Here is a 25602-nt window from a genome sequence, read left to right as displayed (position 1 = left end):
CTTGATGATGTTGAATTGTTTCTGGGTACGAGTGATGAAGGATTGGAGTTCTAGGAGGTAATGGGTGCCTTTGACATTGCATATGGCTGTATTGTATTAGATGCAGCAGTGGCTGTGGGGTGTTCTGGTTGGGGGGCTGGGGTTCTTTTGCCAGGCTCTTTCTAGGCCTTTGGCTTCCTGCTTGATAGTGAACCCTTTGATCCTTAAATAAGTAACATGTCATGCAAGGATGGGATGCAGAATAACTCTTACGTCAAATAAGACCGACTCAGGAAGTTAGCAAAGTCTCATCTCATCAATTGTCTAAAACAGGGAGTTTACAACGGACATCAATTGACGTTCGCTCAAGCTCTCAATACATTTCATAAAAAACACATCTTTATACTAAAAGTTCATCATTCATGACATCCTACTACATGGCAAACAAGAAAAACTTACGGGGAATTGTGGTTGGCCTAAGGGGAACATCTAAGTATACTTTCTATACAGGAACTGGTTGTAATTGGGTCTCTACAGTCAGGTGGACAAATTATGCCCACCCCTTGCGCAAGTCATTTTCAACACTTATTAGTTGTATTAACTTGTGTGCATCTCACACTCACTATTCTTAAAGGACTGATAACCAGTTATTGGCTGCTCCAGCCTTTGACACCAGGCCAGACAGCACTTCTTGGTCTTTCCATGATTCTTAGCTACTTTTCCTGCTGCGACAAGCACAGCTCTCGATCCTTCTTTCTCCATCAATGTCCAGCTTCTATATAATGGCGGTACTGCCTGCAGTCCATTCACTACGTATAGCCAGCCTTTACGATTACTTAGTCTACTTGCACTGCTGCATCTGTACAGTCATTAAACGTCTTGCACTTTCACACGTGCAATCTTCATTTCTCACATGAAGGTTTTCTCGATTCCTTATTTCGTCCTCAGACACCATAAGGTCTATACATCCCCTCCGTCAGTCAGTCTTCTCAGCACGTCACACTCGCTTCTTGTGACGTCACCAGCTTCTCTTTGTTTCGTCTTCATATTCCTTCGGGACTTCTTCGAAGAGATTATGATCTCTTTGTGGGTACATTAGATAAGTTTTTCTCAGTGGATACCTTTTCTCGAACACTTGTCTCGGTATGGTCACAATTACTGGTGTTAAAAATGGTTCAGTTTCAGTTTTTATGTCGATTTTGAATTTTCATGATCTGAATGGTTTAGAGAATATGCACGGTTTATGATTTTTGTTAATGCATGTGTTCTGAGTAAGGTTTATGCCTCGCTACCAGTTGCTGCCCCTGTGATACTAGAATTGTCATTTGAGTGAAATTATAGCTCTTCTTTTGATCGAGGTGCCTCATGTATTTGTTCCTGGAATGTAACCTGTGATAGGGCAGTCGTCAAAAATGTCTTCATTTGACCTTGCTCCTTGGTTCGCTTCCCTCCACCTGCTTATGCCACATTTCTATGGGAGTCTTAATAGGAAGAGAAATCTGTGGGAGGGCACAATGCATTACAAGAACATATGCATCCCCACTGAATGTGTCACACCTTTGCAATGTAATATTCTGCTTCTCTTAACTGTACCAACTAGAGCAAATGTGATATGTTGTTTCTTGGGACGCTTATTGTAACCCTCAAGCAAGCCTTCTTAAGTATCCTTGATAGCGCCTCTATGCCCGTGGGCTGCAGTGCGCTCTACAAATCCAAAATAAAAATAAATAAATAAAAGAACAGATTACTTACTTATGGTAACGTTCTGTTGGATGGATGTTCCTCCCACAGATTCCTCATCACCCTCCGAACCTACCACTCTGATCGAACATTTCCATACTGATAAATTCTCCAACATGGCTGAACACGGGGAAAAAGATTATAGAAACTGAGGTAACAGGTATTTATTTATTTATTTTGTTTATTTTTTATATTTATATAGCACACAAAGCCCAGAGGCATCTAGGTGCTTTAGCCTAAGAATATGGTTACAGTAAGTGCTTGAAATTACAATAGTTACAGATCAGGCATACATTCGACCTGGACAGTGCAAAAAATACAAACTTGGAAGAACTCGCCTCTGGTTGCGGGGAACTACATCTGGAGTAGGCATGAGGGACATAATAAATACATTTCACACAGATGCAAAAGTCTAGCAATGGGCAAATACAAGGTGCCTACTCCCTGTCACAGAGCGGCAGCGGCACACAGATTCTAACGTCAAATTAGTGGGCAAATACACGGTGCCTACCCCGTGTTGCAGGGCGGCAGCAGCACACAGATGCGAGAGTTCAGCAATGGGCAAATACATGGTGCCTACCCCATGCTGCAGGGCGGCAGCAGCATGCACATGCAGAAATGAATTGGGGGCACTGCCAGGCTTGGGGGGGGGGGCACCAAGGGCAGGAAGTGGGAGTGGGGGGCATGCAGCTTCACAAGCGACCTGGGGGGAGTGGGGGCACACAGCATCACAGGCGACCAGGAGGGGTGGGTAGTGGGGGCACACAGCATCACAGGCTTCCGGGGGGGGGGTAGTGAGGGCACACAGCATCACAGAGACCAGGGTGGGGGGGTAGTGGGGGCACACTGCATCGCATACGACCGGGGGGGGACACACAGCATCAAAGGCGACCAGAGTTGGGGTAGTGGGGGCACACAGCATCACAGGCGCCTAGCGGGGGTTGTGGGGGCACACAGCATCACAGGCGACCAGGGGGGGTGGGTAGTGGGGGCACACAGCATCACAGGCGTCCGGGGGGGTAGTGAGGGCACACAGCATCACAGGAGACTAGGGGGGTAGTGGGGGCACACTGCATCGCATACGACCAGGGGGAGGACACAGCATCAAAGGCGACCAGAGGGGTGGTAGTGGGGGCACACAGCATCACAGGTGATGGGGTAGTGGGGGCACACAGCATCACAGGCGCCTAGCGGGAGTAGTGGGGGCACACAGCACCACAGGCGATCAGGGGTGTAGTGGGGGCACACAGCAGCACAGGCGACCAGGGGGTAGTGGGGGAACGCAGCATCACAGGCGACTGTGGGGGTAGTGGGGGCACACAGCATCACAGGCGACTGGGGGGGAGTGGGGGCACACAGCATCACAGGCGACCAGGGGGGGAGTAGTGGGGGAACACAGCATCACAAGCGACCAGGGAGGTAGTGGGGGCACACAGTATCACAGGCAACCGGAGGGGGTAATGGGGGCACACAGCATCACAGGTGACTGGGGGGAGTGGGGGCACACAGCATCACAGGTGACTGGGGGGTAGTGGTGTCACACAGCATCAGAGGCGACCGGAGGGGGTATTGGGGGCACACATCACAGGTGACCGGGGGGTAGTGGGGGCACACGGCATCACAGGAGACCAGGGGGGGTAGTGTGGGGCACACTGCATCGGATACAACCAGGGGGGGTACACAGCATCACAGGTGACGGGGGGGTAGTGAGGGCACACAGCATCACAGGTGCCTAGGGGGGGTTGTGGGGGCACACAGCATCAGAGGCGACCAGTGGGGGTAGTGGGGGCACACAGCATCACAGGCGACCGGGGGGGGGTTGTGGGGGCACACAGCATCACAGGCTACCAGGTGGCAGGTAGTGGAGGCAAACAGCATCACAGGCGACCAGGGGGGGTAGTGGGGGCACACAGCATAACAGACTTCTGGGGGGGGTTATGGGGGTACACAGAATCACAGGCGACCAGGGGGGAAGGGTACCTGTAGCGGACAGAGAGCTGACAGGGGCCCTCATAGTGGGCCTTAGAACAGTGGGCCGCCTCCCGCCTCCCAGTTGCTGCTATTGGCTAATCAAGCTGAGGGCAACCAATGGTAGGGGGAGCTTGTCCAGGCCATGGAGGAAGGCACACTGGATTTCAAATGCGGCCATGTTGGAAGGGCAGAGAGCACACTTGATGTGCAATGGTAAAATGGCAAAATCGACCAAATCTGCTGGAAATCAGCAGGTACAGGGATACATTGGAGCATTCCCAGTGCGCTCTTGAAATGAAGTCCAACAGAAAAGAAAGATGTGGCGGCGTGCAGAAAATGCTGAGCATATTCACAGGCTTAGCGGCGTGCAGAAAATGCTGAGCATATTCACAGGCTTAGCCTGTAGCAGCTAGAATGCAGCAGACATTTAGTTCAGGAGCAGGCTGCAAAGCACGACGTCCACGATCACCGAGAAGAAGAAAAAAAATGTATATATACCAATGCGGACGCCACATCCGGCACCGAGGAAGGAGTGTGTCGAGGGACATAATGATGAAATAGGTTCTCTGATCAGCTGGAGTGGAATAATACATCTAAGATGAGGAATCTGTGGGAGGAACATTCATCAGAAAGAGCATGAGCAGAGGTAAGTCATGTGTTCTTCCTCCCCTTCTTTCTAAGTGTGTGGGGCCAATATGGGGCCAGTGAGGGGCCAAACACACCTTCCTATGCCAGAATGTTCTGGCATTTCTGACAGCTCTGAACTCCTTACTTCCATTGGACGCTGACTAACCTCTTCAGGACCCCACTTCCATGAAGCCCCCAATGCCCTCAAAAAGAAATGAAGGGAAACAAGGTTCAGCTGTGCATAGCTGGTTAAGCAATCAAGGGGCATTATCTTAGTCATCTCTGTGGCAGCTTGCCACACAGAACACTGGGATGTAGACAATCATTAGACAAGTACGCGTCTACCATGTTAATTCTTTACATGTGAACCCAGGATCACTGATAAATCCAATCCTGTTCCTTACAAATATGTCCAACTGATGAAAGTGGAAACTAATCTCCCCAGGTTAGCTCAGGCCTCAGGGACAATCAACCCCCTGATTAGGGGTGGAATCCCGGGCCTCATGCAGAAGAGCACTGTAAGGATGTATTCAAAGGACAGAACATTCTTGCTGCTAAGTAAAACATCTTGCAGCTGTTTCGGAGCTGTTCGCTTGCGGGAGGGTAAGTTGACTGGATCTCATCCACCAGCTGTGATAGCTTTCCAGACCCCATGCACTGTTGCTTTCTAAGATGTAACCCCTGTTGTTTGTTTGGACAGCCTTCTGTACCCTGCTGCTTACCCCAGACCACACTGTGACTGACAGTGCTCTTTCACTTGGATTTTGCATGCTTAATATGTACAAAATCAAGAATTTAACCACACAAATGTTTTAACTGTTTGAAAATATTGTAACATTTTTGATCATGCATTTAAGTATAAATTATACCATCGTCACTGCACGAGTCAACTCAGGCTCATGTCAGTTCTCATTTTAGCATGTTCAACCTTTTTTTAAATTGTAGCATTACATATTTTACGCTTTTTCTTTTTTTTTCAGACCAGCTATTGCCGATTACTGGTATTCCATGTCATATATGTACTTCGTTCCGTTTGGGACACTGGCCACCTTTGTCGCTGGTGTCATTATCAGCCTTCTGACAGGTAAGGCATTTCCTGTTTAACTGCACAAAGTACATCAGATGCACCTGAGCTCCAGGGCGCAAGGATTGTAGTCCTCAGCATAGGAAGGTGCAGTCATGTGACTGGTGGCAACTGGTGGCAATAAACAGATATTGGGCCTCATTACACGGACGGCGGTAAGGGTTAACGGTCACCGTTAATGGCAACGGTGACCGTTAACCCTTACCGCCGTATACGAGGTCCCTTTGCGGGTTGGAGGAATTAACGCCTGCTTCTTGCAGGCGTTAAGTACCAACCCGCTAAGGGACCTCGGAGCTAATTACGGCACCGCAAAATTGCGGTGCCGTAATTAGCGCCTTCCCCATTCCCATAGAGCCCTATGGGGCAGAAATGGGAATGGGGAAGGGCAATGGCGGAAGGGGGATTTACCGCCCCTCCAACCTTGGAATGGGGCGGTAAATCCCCTTTCCGCCAAGGCGGTGCCGGTAATTTACCGGCATGGTCCAGGGTGCTAATAGCACCCTGGATTACCGCCTTCCGTGTAATGAGGCCCATTGACTTGAATAAAAAGTAAGTAAAAACTTACTTGTGCTACAAAATGTCCGGACAATCATTCTCTGTATAATTGAATTGAAAATATGTGTACTTTATTTATTTATTTACTTATTTATTTACTTACTTACTTACTTATTTGTTGGACATGTGTTTGGCGCCTATACACAGGTGTTTGCAGGCACCACAAGACAAGATGTGTGAGGCATGCGGATCAAAAGTATAACAAAAAACTGTTATATTGGCCTTGTGACAATCCTACCGTGCAAGTGCATGACAAGGTGGTAAGTGCAAGGGCGAGGGGGTAGAGAGAGAAGCACAGGAATGGGGTACCTCCCAGGGTGGCAGTGGGCAAGTGCTGGACAGGTCAAGGTGGCAAGTGCCAGGGGAAGGGGAGGAGGGAGGAAGAGTGCAGTGGACAGGGAGGACCAAGTTGGGCTGGTCCGGGGAAGGGAGCCAAAGGGCAAGTGCTGACACAGGATGCTGGGGGGACAGGTAGGGGGTGGTCTGGCCGCTGCATGACTCTGAAGGGACCAAGCCCCAGTCACATCGACATATGGAGAGTTAGCAAGGGAGGGGGAGAAGGAAGGAAGAGAAGAAAAGGAAAGTCTTGAGAAGTTTCCAGAACTTAAGAAAATCCGGCTCAAGTCTGAGTGGGGGAGGGAGGCCGTTCCAGAAGGAGGAGCCAGCCGAATAAAGGGATCTACCTCACACCCTCTGCTTGGAGAAGCATTTGACCTGCAGAGAGTTGGAGCCAGAAGAGTGAAGGACTCTAGCCGGGAGGTATTTAGAGAGGGAAAGCTGGATGTAAAAAGTCTCAGGCCCCAGACAGCCTTGTGGACGTCTTGAATTTGATCCTTGCAGTCACCGGGAGCCAGTGGATACATTTTAGGGGTGGAGAGATGCGGTCCCTGGGGCCATGGGTAAGTCTTGCAATCCTATTCAGGATTAGCTGAAGGGGGCAAAGCAGGAAAGAGGAAGGTTGAGGAAGAGGCCGTGCAGTAGTCTAGCCTATAGAGAACCAGGGCTCTGGAGACGTTGAGCTTCTGGGGGAAGGAGAGGAAAGGTAGAATACCCCAGAGGAGATGCTACTGAAATGTGGACTTCTTGGCAAGCTCCAAGATGTGTGGAGAGAAGGAGAGAGAGGAGTCAAAGATGATCCCAAAGTTATTTGCCTTACAAGTAGGTGACGGAGGAGTACCCAGGAAGTCAGCCAGAGAGTCGGCGGCAACAAGATGCAGGTGTTCCAATGAGAAGGATCTGTCTTCCTGGCATTAAGGCAGATATCAATGGCAAAGTGCCATGCCTGAATAGCCGTCTGGCGCTCAGGTATGAGGGAGGTATAGGAAGGCAGCTTGAAAGAGAGCTGTGTGTCATCTGCGTAACACTGGAAATGGGGGGTGAAAGTGGAGAGCAAATAGGCCAAGGCAATAGGATAGAGCCCCGAGGGACGCCACAGGAAGGAGAGAAAAGGGCCCATTTGCACTTTTGACAGTCTGTTTGAAAGGAAGGAGGTCAGCCACACCAATGCCCAGTCCGTGATGCCTAGGGTATTAAGTTATAGAGTTCCTTCACCAAAGCACTGAACAAGAGGTAGTTGCAGAGAGATGTATAGCGGTAAAAAATGTTGGTAAAAAAGCAATACAAAAACCAAGAAGAAACTACATTTGCAAAGAAAGTGGGTGAGCTTTGTGAGGGGAACGGAAAATGGACTGAGTGGCAGAAGAACGAGAATAAGGTAGGTGGTTCCAGTGCTTGGGAGCAAGTAAGGAAAAGGATTGGAAGCAGGATTGCACACATTGAGCTTCATCACAAGTTTGGCAGTAGCCTTGCCAGTAAAACCAACAAGCTGCCGCCAAACTTGCCATTTTTTCCGCCACCCGCGAATGGGCAATTGCCGGGTCATTATGGCCCCGACGGACCCGGTAATTGCCCATTCGCGGGCGCTGGAAAAAAATGCTCCCCATTCCCATTGGAGCCCCATAAGGCTCAATGGGAATGGGGAGGTCGGATGCACCGGCACCATTCAGAATGGTGCCGGTGCATCCGACATGCTCTGCTCGCGGGTGCCGGTACGTCCGCCAGGCCAGTCCTAGCAGGCGGGAAGGCACCCAAGAGCAGAACTCGTAGTTTGCCGGTCCCGTAACAACGGTACCAGCAAGTTTACCGGTACCGTTGTTACCGGACCGGCAAACTTATAATGAGGCCCATTGTAGTTTTATAAGCAGATAAAGCAAAAAGCGATTGGGAACGTAATGATGAAGTAGGAACGTGGATAGAGACTAAGAGAGGAAAGGTAAGGAGGGGCAAGACCATGGGCAGATTTGTAGACCATAACTAAGAAAGGAAAGAGTGAGCGAGAGTCAAAAGGGAGCCAAGAGATAGACAGAAGGGAAGTAGAGATAGAAGAGGGGGCAGAGAAATGATAAAGGGTAGAAATAGAGGAATTGAAAATGTAGCAAAGAGGAACTTGTCTAGAGGCAGGAAGATCTAGAAAAGAGTGAAAACAGCTGTCAAGGCGTGAGAAAACAAAGGTAGAGATAAGAAGTTTAGTGGCACTGAAAATAAAAAATTGACAAGCTTTTAAAATATTATAGAGAGATAGACAAGAGCGTGCAATATTAGAGATGTGGCCAGAGAAGGAGAGAGAAGTTGAAGGTAACACCAAGATTGCAGGTATGCAGAGAACAGGGGTTAAGGGAAGGGGGAAAGGAAATGGGAGAGGGGGGGTGAGAGGAGGTCAGATGATAGTAGAGGGGAAATATAATATTTTGTTTTTTGAGGAGTTGAGATGTAGAGGTTTAGAAAGAGGAAATGCATCCAAGATTGGATAGAGAGTAAGCAAGCATTGATCTTAGTGTTAGGATAAAACTCCCAGGTAAGCAGGATGGCTACTAGGAGTTTGCGAACCCAGAACTCATGGAAGGCCTAACTCCTTCCCTTTCCCAAAAGGAACGCTGTCAAGTTCAAACTGTGGTTTATTACAGCCAAAACCCAACAGGGATCAGTACACAGAGGAAAAATCCAGCCACATCTCGGAGAATTCTGGCTTGCAGGCCAGTTTTGTAACACAGCTGCATCACACTGACATCACAAGCTGTGCTGCTCTCCAGAAAACATATCACATCCTGTGATTGGGCGTTGGGTGGTAGTCCACCTATGGAGGTCCTTATAGCTGCTAGGTTATTGGTTCTCTCATGTCAGATGGCTGGCCTGGCTCATCCCTGTAAAATATGACTTTTACAATGTTGCAGTGTGAGAGTCTAATGATTAGATCTTGCCCCTCGCTACCTGCCCCTAGGGTCCTGAACTGTGATTGGCTAGAGCTGTTTTCCCACGAGGCCTGGGACCCAAGTCGGTTCTCAGCTCGGAGTGCACCTTTTCAAGGTAAAAAGAACAACTATGTGTCTGCATTGTAACGTGTTTGCACCACCAAAGCCTATGCTCGTTCTCACCATGCAGCCTTCGGCTTTGTCTGTAACAACTTTGTTGCAAGCCATTGTCTGGCTCGTGAGACTGTTGTCCTTTCCCAGCTGCTAGTTTTGGCTCATTATGAGCTCTGCTGCACCACGTGTTTGAAGACCGTGTTTCTGAGCTCTGCAGCTTTGAATTAGTCTAAATTTATGAAGAATTATTCGTATTTTCTGTGCTGGTGTTACTGCAGTTCAGGAAATGGAATGTCATTTGCAACAAGGTGGCCTTGGCAGAAGCCCTGTCTCACACGGTTACTCCCAAAAACCAGAGAATGGCTTCTATATTGTGCTATTCTATAATATCGATAGATTAGTCCATTACGGCGCTGTCAGGTCTCAAGTGCTCCTGCAGTTCCATAGGGTTATTTCCATGTAAGCATCTGCAAGCTTTACACAGGACCTCTTGCTTCTTGCGGTTTCTGCATTGCTGCAGTCAAGCTAATGACAAAATAATAAAGCAATGACAGTGTGTGCATGTATCTGTCCTCTAACTCATAGAACTGACTCATGTGTTTGTGTATTTGGGTGCGTGATCGTGTCCCGATGTGCAGATGGCACATGTGCTTCATGTCTAACGCTGCTTTGTCATGATGTCTCTAAAGGCATTAAGCATGTGCTCTTGGCGCGTTAGTTGAGGCTGTCAATTGAAGTGTCCTTAGTAGCATCCAGAGGCTCTTCATTTACTCTTGGTAAGGTTTGTACTGCTCCTGGGTTGTAGGGTTGACGAAGTGGGTACCTTTCAACATAATTATCACTCATGGGAGCACTGGGAACTGGTGCCATCATGGTTTTTTCGGTTCTTCCGGTTCAAGTGTCTGGGGGAGGGGAAGAAGGGTTGGATTTCGACCTTCCCTCTTTATTAGCATGGGTGTAGTTGAGTAGGGGGAAAAAGTTAAAAAGATCTTGGAGTCATCAGCGTAGAAATGGGTGGAGGGGCCAAAAGAATGAGCAAAATCAGCAAGAGAAAAGGGATAGATTGAAAAAAGGATAGGGCCAAGAACCAAAGCTTGGGGGCCACCATGTTGCAATGGAAAGGAGGAGGAAGATTTGCTGGACCAAGAAAATAACGAAGTACAGTTGTGATAAACCTTCTCTAATAATGTTTTTGTTCAGGGGACCTTACGGTTGAATTGAAAAACATCAAAAACAAAGATTGATCAATTATGATCCCAAAAGCAGCGCTAACATGGCAGTCCGTGCACTGCCCATGGCTGCTTGTCATGAGCCATTCACATGTGCTCATTGGTATGGGAAATAGCCTATTGAATACAATCTTTGGATGGTTAACACTCCACATTTAACAACACACACCTTAATATGGACTGCAAAAGGGTAGTGTGCTGCTGCAGGCAAAGGAGTTCTGTGTAGATGTTAGGTAAGATGTTCATATTTGTGATGCATCTTCATGCCCTGTGTCGCCCCAGATCGTTTTGCTCGGTTTGGTGATTATTTTACCTTGTCCCTAGGTGAGTGGGAATCTTTTCCCACTCTCACCTAGTCTTTACTATTTTTATGGGTGACTGTTTTATGTCTTTCCATAGTGTGTGTATGGTTTTATAGTTCCCTTCAACTTTTGGGCTTTAGGTATTTCCCTATGAGAGCCCACATCATTTAATAATGCAGTGGTGCTGGGTTGCCTTTGGGCTTCCCTTTTTAATTGCACTTACTTACCTTGGGTGAACTACTGTCCCCAAGGGTAAAGTGGGATTTCCATCCCATTTACAGTTGATATGAGAGACCATCACACCCCACCTTATGTGGAGTACTGGAGAGATACACTGCATCCCCTTTCTGACTATTCTGGTACACTTGGTTTTACAATAGCAAGTTACCTCAAATGGCTGGTGGCATTAATTATACATTAATAACTTTTTAGTCATATTACTCGCAGGCTGTCTAATCCGCCGCAGTAATGCATGGGAGGATCACCATTCTGCTGGAATAGTGGTTTCCTTCTTTTTCGCCATTTTTAAGAATCCTTGTTGTTTCTTGGGTCTTTCTCTGCTGTCCTAGGTGGTAAAGACCATGGTTGAAATGTTGTCTTCGGTGGGAAAACCTTGTTTCCCATTAGGGCTCCAGAGTGTCTGTGATCGCAGGAAGCGAGGGAGGAGTCAAAAGCTCTGCAGCCCTTTGTCTTTCAGCTTGTCTGAAAGGAACCTGTTCCTAATGGGGAGATCGCTGTCCTTATTGGACATCCAGCTGCCCCTTTCTGTAAACTGCAGGGGGAGTTTGCAGAAGTCATGCTGTGGTTCCTGATAAAGACTCCGATCCTGACAGCTTCTGACAAGTTGACCACTGGAGCTGAATCCGAAGAGGAAGATGAAGAAACAATGGCTGGAACAGCGACCGGAGAGCCTGCTGTGTAACCAGAGTCTGATGTAACACGTCATTCCAATCGACCTGGGGGTCCCAAATGGGATGACTCCTACCCAGAGGCTGGTGAGACTTACTAGTCTTAGGAAGACCTACAAAATGAGCCATCCCTCGACGTGCTGTGAACTTGCTGGTCGTCAAACTGTCAATGCCAGGGGGACCTCAAGCCTGAGTGCAATGCAACGTCTTCTGAAGTCTGATTCCTGCTTGAACTTTGGTGGACTCCTACTGGCCCTCCAGAGACACGATTTGAATCCCTGAAGTCCCCTCACTAGAGTGCTGGACCGAGAGAGTGAAGAGAATCTGACCGGCGATATTTGTTCTTCATCTGGTGCCTGTAAAAGGGCGCCAAAACCACAGCGCCGCGAGTAGCCTTGAAGAATCCTTTGTAGGAAGCCTCATCTGTCGGCTGCTACTGCAAGTTCCCATCCAGTGTATGTTTCTTCCAACAGCAGATCGAGAGTCTAGGTACCGGGTCCCGTGCTGCTGCAGCATGAAGAGGTCCTTCCAGAATCTCTTCTTTTCTGCTGAGTGTGATGAATATGAGGTGATCATCCTAAAAACCCTGACCTGGACCGCTTCTCATTTGACCAGGGAATGGCAGCCACTACCTGATCATGAGCATGGGTGTGGTATAATGTGGAAGGATCACGTGCGAGGAGACTTCAGTCAGGAGGAATGGGAGAACCCCCTGAACAGTTTCTCTAGTGTCTTTTTTTAAAATGTATGATTTTGATCTTAAAACAAATAAGAACATTATGGACTTCTTAGTACTGAGATGAGGAAGAGTGGTCCAGAGTTACCTTACTGATGAACCGTCTAGTTGCTGTAATTACCCACACCTTAGCAGGACCTTTCAACATTTAAGAGCCTTACAGGTGCGGTTAAGAGGCAGCAGCAGGGAGAAGCAGAAGCTAGAGCTGCTGCTGTGCTTACAGCGGGACGCCGTGCATAAAACATCATAGCAGAGGTCGGGAGTCCTAGTTTATGCAGAGGACGTGCAGCAGGAAGCAGTATTGGGGCCAGCTACCCTGAGAGAGAGAGAAGCTCTCTATTTCCTGTGACGTGCTCTGGTGTAAGGTTTTCACCGCAGAGCGTATGGAGTGATGAAACAGTCAACGCGAGCAGTGGCAGGCTGACAGGAGCTGCCAAACGCTGAGGAAGTCCCAACAAATGAAAAAGCAGGTCTGGAAAGTCTGAAGGAGATGCCAGGACATACAGGCGAGTTGGCCAAAAGCAGGTGACCCGGGGGCACTCCGAAAGGAGACCACTAGGTAATAATGAAGATTTTAAATACCGAACATTTGAATTAAAGCAAACTGGGCGTAACTCTCCTATTAAGAGATGTCAAATAGGAGAATATTGTAACCTGCACTGCCAACGCCAATAAGAGGCAATAATAAAACAAAGTGATTTCAACTTTCCCAAGGTATGATATCCAATAAGGGAATACTGAAACCTGCAATCGCAAAACCCAAAGAGGGGCAATAGTAAAACAAAGGGAGCACAACTTTCCTAAAGAGGTATATCCAATGATGGGAAATTGTAACCTGCATTGCCAATGCCAATGAAAGTTGGGAGTGACACCAAGACAATTTGAATAGGATGTTCCCAAAACAAGATACCCTATGGGAGAATGTTGCAAACTACATTGTCAACAGCCAAAAGGTTGTGTAGATAAAAATCAGAGACTGCAGCAGCAAAGCCCTCCTTGTAAAAGGGATCAAGGCGTAGAGAACTGTAACCTGCATTGCCTATGGCAAATAGATCAATGTGAGAATCATTGTCCTTTGGTGCAATATACTTGTGGAAGAAGCTGTAAGCTAAATGTGTTGTAAATCAAAAGACTAACCCGGGAAGTAGTTGTTGGTTGAACTCTTTCCATTGAGGATTCAAGAATGTTTGGAACAAGCCTTACCACAGAGTGCAAGTTGCAGTAGTAGGAGTTTTATTCTGGCAGACGAGTAAACCAGGAAAGGGACAAATAGTAGTTAGTCCTGGCAGGCGAGTGTACCAGGAAGAAGATAATTTGAAGTACTGTGTATGTGGTGTAAGGTCCAGTTAGGGGGAGAAGAGCCCCTTGAACCTCAAGTGACCAGATGTCAAGATTTTACTGGGACTATCCCGGAATGGGGCCTTCTGTCCCCCTGTCCTGAGAGTTTTTTTAATTGAATCAGTTTTGGGGAGAGGGAGTATGGTGACTTGCAGAATCCGAGGTGTAATAGTGGGAAGAGTGTAAGTTTTGACATCTCTATGCTCCTTTTCCCACAATTTAACATAAACCATAAACGTCATCCCGGGGTAGACTTGACTAACTGATTGCGCCACAGAGAATGCTTGGCAGCCATTTCATAGCAAGTCCATAATTAGCAATCAGAGCAAAAGCTCCATTATTTTTAACATGCTGACAGTCACATTGTACAATTTATAGGAGTGTCTGAAATCTCCCCCCTCTCCTTTTCCCACTATTGAACTGCAGTCATGGTAGCCGGTGTTGTCTGTAGTCATACCTTTGTTTGTTTCTTGTCCCGGTTGTCCTGGTTTTTTTTATTTTTTTTAAATCTGCTCACCCTACCTTGAACCCTGATCGATGGGTGTGCTCTAGTGAAAGAACTCCTTTAAGCCCAGTGTTAGGGAGAATTCTCATTCTATGGCTAATTTCCCTTACCTATAAAGTCCCCCAGCAGCTTTGCTGGATTTGAAGGGCTTGTTTCTTTTTTCCTGCTAAGAGTGAGACTCTTTTTCCCACTCTTAGGCATTTTTGCTATGTGTGTCCTAGGCTATTTTTGTGTTTAATGCCTATGGGATTTTCTCTCATCCATAGGAACCATCTTTATGCATATGTGTTACACAGCACCCTCAGTGCAGTGACACAGTGGTGTCGTAGCGACCCCCAAACATAGACTCCATACCCTGGGACTGACTACTGTCTCCCAGAGCATGTAAAGTCCCCATTGGCTTTACTAGTCAAACCTTACGAACTTAACCAGTCCAATCCATCTTACTATGGAGGTAGTGGAAAGGGTTAATAGTTTTTCCCTTGGGTTCATTTTCGAAGGGGTACCTTAATGTCCCCCTCTCTAAAGTTTCTGGCTGGTGGCAGTGCTTACTACCAAAAATATTCAACCGCGAATATTTTCCTATGGGATTTTCCCATTGTTCGAGGCTAACACTTTTACTGACAGCCTCTAACATACCGCCGGTTTATTTTTTATTAACTTTACTCCGGTAGGTTTTATTTGCCAGAACTTTAATATAACTTCTTTCTCGTGTCTTACTCTAAACTCCTAACCCGGGTCGGGGATCCTTTGTTTGCTCTTTCGGCGGGCTTCTGCCAAGAAGCCCTCCTTTTAGCGCCTCTGAGTCTGGGGTGGGTCTGTTGTTTAGGAGGGGGAGTTGAACCCCTGGACAGAGTTGCCACAGCAACTCAGGTCGCACTCGAACTTGATAGGCTTTTGGGTCTCCCGCCAAGAAGACCACTCCACTGTGTGAGTGACAGCTAGGCTATATGAATGGGTCTCTTTCTGCATAAAAGCAGGGTCCTGAGGACTGGAAGAGCAAGACGTCGCCACTGGAACTACAGAACCGAAGGGGAGAGAAGCCACAGACATCTTCAGCATCTACACCACCGGTGAAGCCCTGCCGGATCGTCTCACCACTTTTCTTCCAGACGACGAAAGGAGATCTTCATCGAAAGAGCCTTCTTCCCTTGAGCTGGTGGGAACAACCAGTTCACCCATCGCTCCTCCGGACCTGCCTTGGTCGAATCGACAGTGCCCAGCATTTGGAGACCAGATAGCCAGGCAGCTATCGACCCGGACCGCGATTAAAAGGAGCGCACCTTTTAAACTTCGTTTGGCAGCACCGGGGCTGGTTTCATCCCTGGGTAGTGCAGTGACTCGAAACTTCCTCCATGACAAGAGCCTCTCTTCCTCTGCTGGACCCCTCGAACTGTAGGAACTACCAGGAACAACCGCCACCGCAGGAGCAACTTCTTCACGTTTAAGGTACATTGTTCCGCCAGGCCTCCCTTTCCCCGTGGTAGCCCTAAAGGTGTTTTAAATCCTTTATCTACTTGTTGGGTTGGCCGCCCTCTCTCTTCACATTGTCTTTCACCTTGCATCTACCTTTTCAATATTCGTTTACCAAAGACTTGACTGCAGCTACAAGAACATTTTTGCTCCTAAGCTCTTGGTCCTGTACCACTGACTCTGGATCAGGCCTATTGCCTCTGGCTGATTTGTTAGATCTGGTCTCACTAGATTGCTTTTCAATAAGAAATGTGTTGATGCACGTGAATCTTCTAAAACCCTCTTCCTTCCTACTGTTTTAACTTGTGGAGTGCCATTTTGCTCAGTTATCATTCACTTATCTTTCTGCTAAAGTGTCACTGTGCAGTACTTGTTCACAAAACCTCTGGGAAGTGTTGCTAGGGGGTGTCTGAAGATATTTCGGTTTAACTTGTGCTTTCTCTCCCTTTCGTTAAATTTATCGAGTGCCATTTGTTGTTGGTTTTCACTGTGCCGTTTTGCTCAGTTTTCACTCTACCGCAAACTGGTCTACAATTGAATAGGGAGTTGTATATACTTTTCCTTGACTGAACTTAACTTACTTTATCAACTGTGATCTATGTGTTGAACTAGATGTGTATAGAATAAATATATTCTATTTTTGATACAAAGCTTTGGTCAGTGTTTTCTTGTCCCATAGTACTGTGATACCTATTGTGTAAACCCTGAATACTGCTCATCTACCTCTTGAGATAAGTCTGACTGTTCAGCCACAGCTACCAACTAAATCTTTGTGATACAGACTGATACCAAAGGGCATTTATTTCTCTCACCTGTAGTCCTAACCTGGTGTAGTGCTCCCTAAGGGAACTGCACTGGATTCTGCCTAACACTGGTGTACAGCGGTGAGGATAAAAGTATTGAATTTACATTTTAGTGTGCTACTAGTACCTTGGTTCAATTAACCACAAGGTTAAGATCACAATAAGTTATTTTAACAAAGTCAAAGATGGAAAGTTAGCTTCAGGAGACCCTCCTTGCAAAAACTGCTGATTATCTTAAAGATTTGTGCAGACAGAAAGGTCTTCCTGTCAAAGGCAAGAAAACAGAAATGATTGATAGACTGTTAGAGAAACAAAGTCTGGATAGTGGTGCCGTAGGCCCCACTACTCCAGCAAATGTGGCAAACAGTAATGAGGATAATGTTGAAAGTGTTATTGTTGAGTCAGATGAGGATGAGGAAGATAATGATGTCACCCCCTCTGGTCCTCTGCCTGCTCAAAGGCCTCAGCCTGTGGCTACTGGACCCTTACCAGGTCCCACAAGAGACTTGAGCTTGGATTCAAACGAATTAGTGCCCAACTGAACAGAGACATCAAGAACTAAGGCTCAAAGAAATAGAGCTCAACCATGAGCTTGAGATGAAGAAATTGTCTTTGGAAAATGCTTCTCTCCCCGAATCCTCTAGATCTTCCAGTCCAAAAAGACCACTGATGCCTAAAGAGATTGTGGGTATGTATGAACCTAAGTTGGATGTATTAGATTGGCTTGCTATGTTTGAAGACAATCGTGGGCTCCAGGATATCACAGGGAATCAGTTGACCCCCTGGTTATTCTCTAGGCTCCCCCCTGTTGCATCTGATGTGGTAATGGAGTTGGGGGAGCTGGATAGGATGGATTATGAATGTGTAAAGCTAGCTCTGATAGCTAGATTTGGGAAGACTCCTTCTCAGTACCTTAAGTGGTTTAGGACCCTCAAAAAGCATGATAGTACCCGTTGGACTACTTGGGTGAATGAATGTTTGAAGAACTTAGAGGGATGGTTTAAGGGTTACAGTGTTAACACTTATGAGGTTATGAGAAATCTTGTTATGATGGGGTCTATCTATGATGCCTGCTCTGCTGAGCTCAGACAACACTTGGCTGATTCAAAATAATTAGATTCTAAGAAGCTAGCCAAGGCTGCTGACTTGTGGGTTGCCAACAGGGCTACTCACAAATATTCAGGGGTAACTCAGAAAAAGGATGAGGGAAAGCAGCCTAAGAAAGACAACAAAGAGAATTCAAGTCATTCCAATTCCAAAGAGGGCCCCAAACAAAATTCTAAGGGTAAGCCACAAGGGAAACCTAATCGGGCTAGTGTACCTTCTGGTCCCAGACCAGAAGGAGGTCAGAACAACCCGCCATTCATAAAGTCATTTGGAAAATGTTATGTTTGTGGCTCAACTGATCATGTGAAAGGGGATCCCAGATGTAAGGGTAAGCCTTCAGGGGTCCACACTGTCTCCTTAGCCTCCGCTCCAGAGGAGGAAGTACATATGGCTAGTGGAAACTTTCAACTACTAGCTGATGATCCCATTGGAGTCTCAGCTAGTGTATCTTTAGTATCTCTAGGGTTGTGGGAACAACAGAATTTAGATGTGTATAATTCTATCCCTCCTAATACTAAAGAGTATTATAAAGACAGTGGGCCTCATTACACGGTAGGCGGTAAGGGTTAACGGTTACCGGTAATGGTACCGGTGACCGTTAACCCTTACTGCCTTACTACGAGGTCCCTTAGCGGGTTGGAGAATTTAACGCCTGCTTTTTGCAGGTGTTAAAAACCAACCCGCTAAAGGACCTTGGTGCTAATTACGGCACCGCAAATTTGCGGTACTGTAATTAGCACCTTCCCCATTCCCATTATGCCCTATGGGGCAAAAATGGGAATGGGGAAGGGCAATGGGGGAAGGGGGAATTACCGCCCCACCAACCTTGGAATAGGGCGGTAATTCCCCTTTCCACCAAGGCAGTGCCGGTATTTTACCGGCATGGACCAAGGTGCTACTAGCACCTTGGTCCACTGCCTACCGTGTAATGAGGCCCAGTGTCTTAATCAATGGTCAAGAGACTCCTGCCATTAGAGACACTTGGGCCAGCATAACTGTGGTGGACAAATCTTTTTTCAAGGTGGAGGATGTTGCTAAGGCACCCAAATGCCTCACCAAGTTAGCTGGAGGGCCTGTGCAGATGCTTCCCCAATTACCAGCTCTCCCCAGTGCAATGAAATGACTATCAGGATACCTGTAAGTGTACAATAAGTTCCAGGAAGGGTGCTGTTGGGCAGTGATCTGAAAGACCTGGGAGTAGTGTCAAATACTCCCAGACCTCCTAGTAAGAGATTACAGGAGCTTACCAGAACTGCAAGGGAGAGGACCTTGAGGGACTCTCCTGAGGAGATGATAGAACAAGAAATCACTCCTAGCCCACTGGAGTTACTAACTGCTATTTGCAAGCAACCAGAAGCAAAGGGGAAACCCAAGGCTTCAAGGAATACAGCAAAAAGCACCCCAATGCTGCCAACCAGGAAGTCTCCTAGGTTAGCAAAAATCACACCTATCATTCCTCCTCCAGCTGAGGCTTAGAGTGAGGTACAACCCTGTGTGGTTGAACTAGAGCCTGAAGACTCAGATCTAGTAGGAGGCCAGGAACTCATTGAAGATCTGGACCCTGTGGACCATCCTGAGCTGCAGTCGTTACTAGCAGAAGGTGGACCCCAAAGGGCAGACTTCAGTAAGGGACAAAGAGAATGTCCAACTCTGGAAGGTCTTCGCCACCAGGCAGCTTCTCAGCTTGAAGGGCAAGAGCCTGGGAAGTATAGGTTACAATGGGAAGATGGCCTCTTCTATAGTGAACCAACCGAGTCACTCCCTGGGGACTACAAAAGACTTGTAGTACCCCAAGCAAACTGACTCCAATTCTTGCAACTAGCCCATGCGATACCTTTGGCTGATCACTTGAGTTTCAAGAAGACCAAGGAAAGGCTCTCTCTCTACTTTTATTGGCCTAAAATGGGGGCTGAGGTAGATAAGTATTGCAAGAGTTGCCACACCTGCCAAACCTCTGGTTAAAGTGGCTCCTAGAATGTGGCACCTCTAGTGCCTCTCCCTGTGGTGGGAGTACCATTTGAGAGGGTAGGAATCGACATTGTTGGTCCCCTTGATCCTCCAACTTCTTCAGGCAACAGGTTTATACTTGTTGTAGTAGACCATGCTACTAGGTTCCCTGAAGCAATTCCTATGAGGACTGTTACAGCTCCGGCTGTAGCTAAGGCCTTCCTTGGTATTTTTACCAGGGTTGGGTTTCCTAAGGAGGTAATATCTGACAGGGGGTCAAATGATATGTCCCACTACATGAAAGCCATGTGGAAAAACTGTGGATCTACCTACAAGTTCTCAACAGCATACCACCCTCAGACAAATGGGTTGGTAGAAAGGTTTAACAGAACCATGAAGAGCATGATAGGAGCTTTAAAAGACCCTCTTACGAAAAAGTGGGATCTTTTACTGCCATGCCTTCTCTTTGCATATAGAGAAGTCCCTCAGGGGGGAGTGGGTTACAGTCCCTTTGAACTTCTCTATGGCCATCCGGTCAGAGGTCCATTGGCCCTGATCAAGGAGGGGTTGGAGACTGCTCCTTCCCCCACGCCAGTCAGAGTCACTGACTATGTGATAGGACTCCGGAGGAGAATGCCACACATGATGGCTGAGGCAAGTGATAAAATGAAAGCAGGTCAGGCTCTGGTCAAGCATTGGCATGACCAGAAGACCAACATGGTTGAGTTTGCTCAAGACCAGCTAGTTCTTGTTATGGTCCCAACAAGGCAGAGGGCCTTGCAGGAAAAAATGGATGGGACCCTTCAAGGTTGTGGGAAAACTTGGAGCGGTGAACTATCTGGTGGACCTAGGCAATCCTAAGGAGGCTCCGAGAGTCTTTCACATCAACCATATAAAAGCTTATGTCTCAAGACCAGAACTGGGAGCTTTGCTTCTAGCTTCAGCTCAAGAGGAGGAGGAGAGCGAACCTCTACCTGACCTCCTCAGAGGCAAACCTTTAGATGAGAAAATAGAAGGAGTCAATCTCTCTCTTCTAATCTGACACCTGAGCAACACGAGGAGTGCAAAGGTTTGTTGAATCAATTTGTCTCCCTGTTTTCTCTAGCACCAGGCTTGACCCCTTGGGGCCAGCATGATATTCAAACTGGTGACTGTTTACCTGTCAAACGCAGGGGCTACAGGATGTCAGAAAATGTAAGAACCCACATCAAAGGAGAGGTCAACCAGATGCTTGATCTCGGGGTAATAGAGCCCTCTACTAGTCCATGGTCTAGCCCAGTGTTGTTAGTACCAATAGCAGGATCCAAGGAGTTGAGATTCTGTGTGGACTATAGAGCTCTAAATGCAATCACTAAGGCTGATGCCCATCCTTTGCCAGGGACAGATGAGCTGGTGGATAGACTTGGTTCAGCCAAGTTCCTCAGCACATTTGATCTCACGTCAGACTATTGGCAAATAGTGCTGACTGACCATGCCAAGGGGAAAACTGCATTCTCCACCCAAGTTGGCTTATACCAATTTAAGGTAATGCCTTTTGGACTAAAGAATGCACCTGCAACATTCCAAAGGATGGTTAATCAGGTTCTGAATGGGATGGAGGACTTCTGCATCGCATACTTGGATGATGTTGCAGTGTTCAGCCCTACTTGGAAAGAACTTGTTGACCACCTAGGATATGTTCTGCAGGCTCTGCAACAGGCCCATCTCAACATAAAGGCAAGCAAATGTCAAATTGGTCAGAGTAAAGTGGTCTACCTTGGGCATGAGGTAGGAGGTGGTGAAATAAGGCCTTTGGCCAGCAATATTGAAGCTGTGCAAAAATGGACAACCCCTTCTACTCAAACCCAGGTGAGAGCCTTCCTAGGCCTCACTGGGTATTACAGGAATTTCATTGAGAACTAAGGATCCTTAGCTTCTCCACTGAATGTAACCTCTTCTCCCAAGTTCCCTAAAAAGGTCAAATGGAATGAGGAGTGCAATCAGGCCTTTGAAAGCATGAAGAAAGCCCTTTGTCAAGCTCCAGTTCTCAGAGCTCCCGACTACCACCAACCCTTCATTGTAAAGACCGATGCTGCCAATATAGGTATAGGTGCAGTACTCAGTCAACTGGATGAGAAAGGTAGGGAGCACCCCATTTGCTTCATCAGTAGGAAACTGAATGAACCTGAGACAAGGTGGGCAACTATTGAGAGAGAATGTTTTGCCATTGTGTGGGCTTTGAAGAAGTTTAGACCATACTTGTATGGATCTATTTTCATCATTCAAACAGACCACCAACCCTTGAGATGATTGATGCAAATGAAGGGGGAAAACCCAAAAATGCTAAGATGGTCAATCTGCCTCCAAGGGTTTGATTTTACCATTGAGCACCGGTCAGGATGTTACCACCAAAATGCTGATGGTCTCTCTAGGATGTTTATAACCAACTAGAGGTATGAGACTCATCCAGGAGTGGATTAGATCCTCCTGTCCCTTAGTCTGGGGAGGGGGGCGAGTGTTGGGGAGAATTCTCATTCTATGGCTAATTTCCCTTACCTATAGCGTCCCCCAGCAGCTTTGCTGGATTTGAAGGGTTTGTTTCTTTTCTCCTGCTAAGAGTGAGACTCTTTTTCCCACTCTTAGGCATTTTTGCTATGTGTGTCCTAGGCTATTTTTGTGTTTAATGCCTATGGGATTTTCTCTCACCCATAGGAACCATCTTTATGCACATGTGTTATACAGCACCCTCAGTGCAGTGACACAGGGGTGTCGTAGCGACCCCCAAACATAGACTCCATACTCTGGGACTGACTACTGTCTCCGAGAGCATGTAAAGTCCCCATTGGCTTTACTAGTCAAATCTTATGAACTTAACCAGTCCAACCCATCTTACTTTGGAGGTACTGGAAAGGGTTAATAGTTTTTCCCTTGGGTTCATTTTCGAGGGGGTACCTTAAAGTCCCGCTCTCTAAAGTTTCTGGCTGGTGGCAGTGGTTACTACCAAAAATATTCAACCGCAAATATTTTCCTGTTGGATTTTCCCATTGTTCGAGGCTAACACTTTTACTGACAGCCTCTAACATACCGCCGATTTATTTTATTATTAACTTTACTCTTTTGGCGGGCTTCTGTCAAGAAGCCCTTCTTTCGGCGCCTCTGAGTCTAGGGTGGGTCTGTTGTTTGGGAGGGGGAGTAGACCCCTGGATAGAGTTGCCACAGCAACTCAGGTCGCACTCTAACCTGATAGGCTGGAGGGTGTCCCGCCAAGAAGACCACTCCACTGTGTGAGTGACAGCTAGGCTGTATGAATGGGTCTCTTTCTGCATACAAGCAGGGGCCTGAGGACTGGAAGAGCAAGACGTCGCCACTGGAACGACGGAACCGAAGGGGAGAGAAGCCACAGACATCTTCAGCATCTACACCACCGATGAAGCCCTGCCGGATCGTCTCACCACTTTTCTTCCACACAACAAGAGGAGATCTTCATTGAAAGAGCCTTCTTCCCTTGAGCTGGTGGAAACAGCCAGTTCACCCATCGCTCCTCCGGACCTGCCTTGGTCGAATCGACAGTGCCCAGCACTTGGAGACCGGATAGCGAGGCAGCTATTGATCCGGCCGCGATTAAAAGGAGCGTACCTTTTAAACTTTGTTTGGCAGCAATGCGGCTGGTTTCATCCCTGGGTAGTACAATGACTCGAAACTTGCTCCACAACGAGAGCCTCTCTTCCTCTGCTGGAACCCTCGAACTGCAGGAACTACCAGGAACAACCGCCACTGCAGGAGCCACTTCTTCACGTTTAAAGTACATTGTTCCACCAGGCCTCCCTTTCCCCGTGGTAGCCATAAAGGTGTTTTAAAACCTTTATCTACTTGTTGGGTTGGCCGCCCTCTCTCTTCACATTGTCTTTCGCCTCGCATCTACCTTTTCAATATTCGTTTACCAAAGACTTGACTGCAGCTACAAGAACATTTTTGCTCCTAAGCTCTTGGTCCTGTACTACTGACTCTGGCTCAGGCCTATTGACCCTGGCTGATTTGTTAGATCTGCTCTCACTAGATTGATTTTCAATAAGAAATGTGTTGATGCACCTGAATCTTCTAAACCCCTCTTCCTTCCTACTGTTTTAACTTGTGGAGTGCCATTTTGCTCAGTTTTCATTCGCTTATCTTTCTGCTGCTGAAGTGTCACTGTGCATTACTTGTTCACAAAACTTCTGGGAAGTGTTGCTAGGGGATGTCTGAAGATATTTCGGTTGAACTTGTGCTTTCCCTCCCTTTCGTTTAATTGATTGAGTGCCATTTGTAGTTGGTTTTCACTGTGCCGTTTTGCTCAGTTTTCACTCTACCGCAAACTGGTCTACAATTGAATAGGGAGTTGTATATACTTTTCCTTGACTAAACTTAACTTACTTTATCAACTGTGATCTATGTGTTGAACTAGATGTGTATAGAATAAATATATTGGGCCTCATTACACGGACGGCGGTAAGGGTTAACGGTCACCGTTAATGGCAACGGTGACCGTTAACCCTTACCGCCGTACTACGAGGTCCCTTTGCGGGTTGGAGGAATTAACACCTGCTTCTTGCAGGCGTTAAGTACCAACCCGCTAAGGGACCTCGGAGCTAATTACGGCACCGCAAAATTGCGGTGCCGTAATTAGCGCCTTCCCCATTCCCATAGAGCCCTATGGGGCAGAAATGGGAATGGGGAAGGGCAATGGCGGAAAGGGGATTTACCGCCCCTCCAACCTTGGAATGGGGCGGTAAATCCCCTTTCCGCCAAGGCGGTGCCGGTAATTTACCGGCATGGTCCAGGGTGCTAATAGCACCCTGGATTACCGCCTTCCGTGTAATGAGGCCCATTCTCTTTTTGATACAAAGCTTTGGTCAGTGTTTCCTTGCTCCATAGTATTGTAGTCCTATTGTGTAAACCCTGAATACTGCTCATCTCCCTCTTGAGATAAGTCTAACTGCTCAGCCACAGCTACCAACTAAATCTTTGTGGTACAGACTTATACCAAAGGGGATTTATTGCTCTCACCTGTAGTCCTAACCTTGTGTAGTGCTCCCTAAGGCAACTGCACTGGATTCTGCCTAACACCCAGAAAGGAGGGGCTCCTGAGGGGATGGCAAGCCCCTGGAGGTCAAATTAAAGACACAGCAGAGATCCTTTGGGGGAGGATGGGTGAAATGTAGTAAGGACTTTGACCCCTGGAAAGGGAGTGTGTGACCATTGAGGAGTGCCCATTGAACCTCAAAAATGTGATGTGATCCAGTGAGGGGGAGGACATTCCAGAAGACCCAGAAAAGGTATGTGCTTCAGTTAAGGGAGAGAGAGAGAGAGAGAGAGGGGTAGAGAGAGAGAGAGAGAGAGAGAGAGAGAGAGAGAGAGAGAGAGACTTTTGACTCCTTGAAAGGGGGATGTGGAACAGAGGGAGAGGGCCCTTGCTCCCAGAAGAGGGCTGGTAAGTAACAGAGAGAATGAGAGCCCCACTAGAGGAGTGCCTTTAGGACACTTGCCAAAGGGAGGAATCCCTAAATACTGAGGGAGATGGAGAGGCCTTGTGGTCCCCAAAAGAAGAGGAAAGGACTGAGCTATAGAATTAACTAAGCAGGCGACTTTGCTGCCTGGGACTGTCTGAATTGCCTTTTTCTTTACTGTACTTCAAATATAATCCTGCGTTCAATGGTTATATTTTCCAAGAACTTTTACATTACATCCATCCTGAATCAATAGTTTTATGTTTTATTGTAGCTTGATAACACCCTTCAACGATACTCCAGTGTCATCATATGTGTATTCTCTCGGTTGTGTGACACTATTCAGACAAAACATGAATATATAAATGCGCCTTCAGCTTTGCTAAGTGGGATCACTCCAGAAAGAAACATCTATCCTAAGAAAGCGTATACGTTCCTAAACTTGTATGGCCCCAATTCACAAAAGACTTTCTC

The 25602-nt window shown here is 47.2% G+C and overlaps 1 protein-coding gene across 1 annotated transcript in view; it reads left to right on the top strand.

Annotated features, from left to right (window-relative positions):
* Positions 1-25602, top strand: part of LOC138514391 (sodium-coupled monocarboxylate transporter 1-like) — a 987363-nt gene that overhangs the window by 822999 nt on the left and 138762 nt on the right. Inside the window, exon 13 of the mRNA XM_069629873.1 lies at positions 5298-5401. Within this exon, the coding sequence (XP_069485974.1) occupies positions 5298-5401 (104 nt within the window). The remainder of the gene's footprint in view (positions 1-5297; positions 5402-25602) is intronic.

The sequence above is a fragment of the Ambystoma mexicanum genome, chromosome 12 (assembly GCF_040938575.1).
Source record: "Ambystoma mexicanum isolate Mex_15411 chromosome 12, UKY_AmexF1_1, whole genome shotgun sequence".
NCBI lineage: Eukaryota > Metazoa > Chordata > Amphibia > Caudata > Ambystomatidae > Ambystoma > Ambystoma mexicanum.
This window is presented reverse-complemented; position numbering and strand designations above follow the sequence as displayed.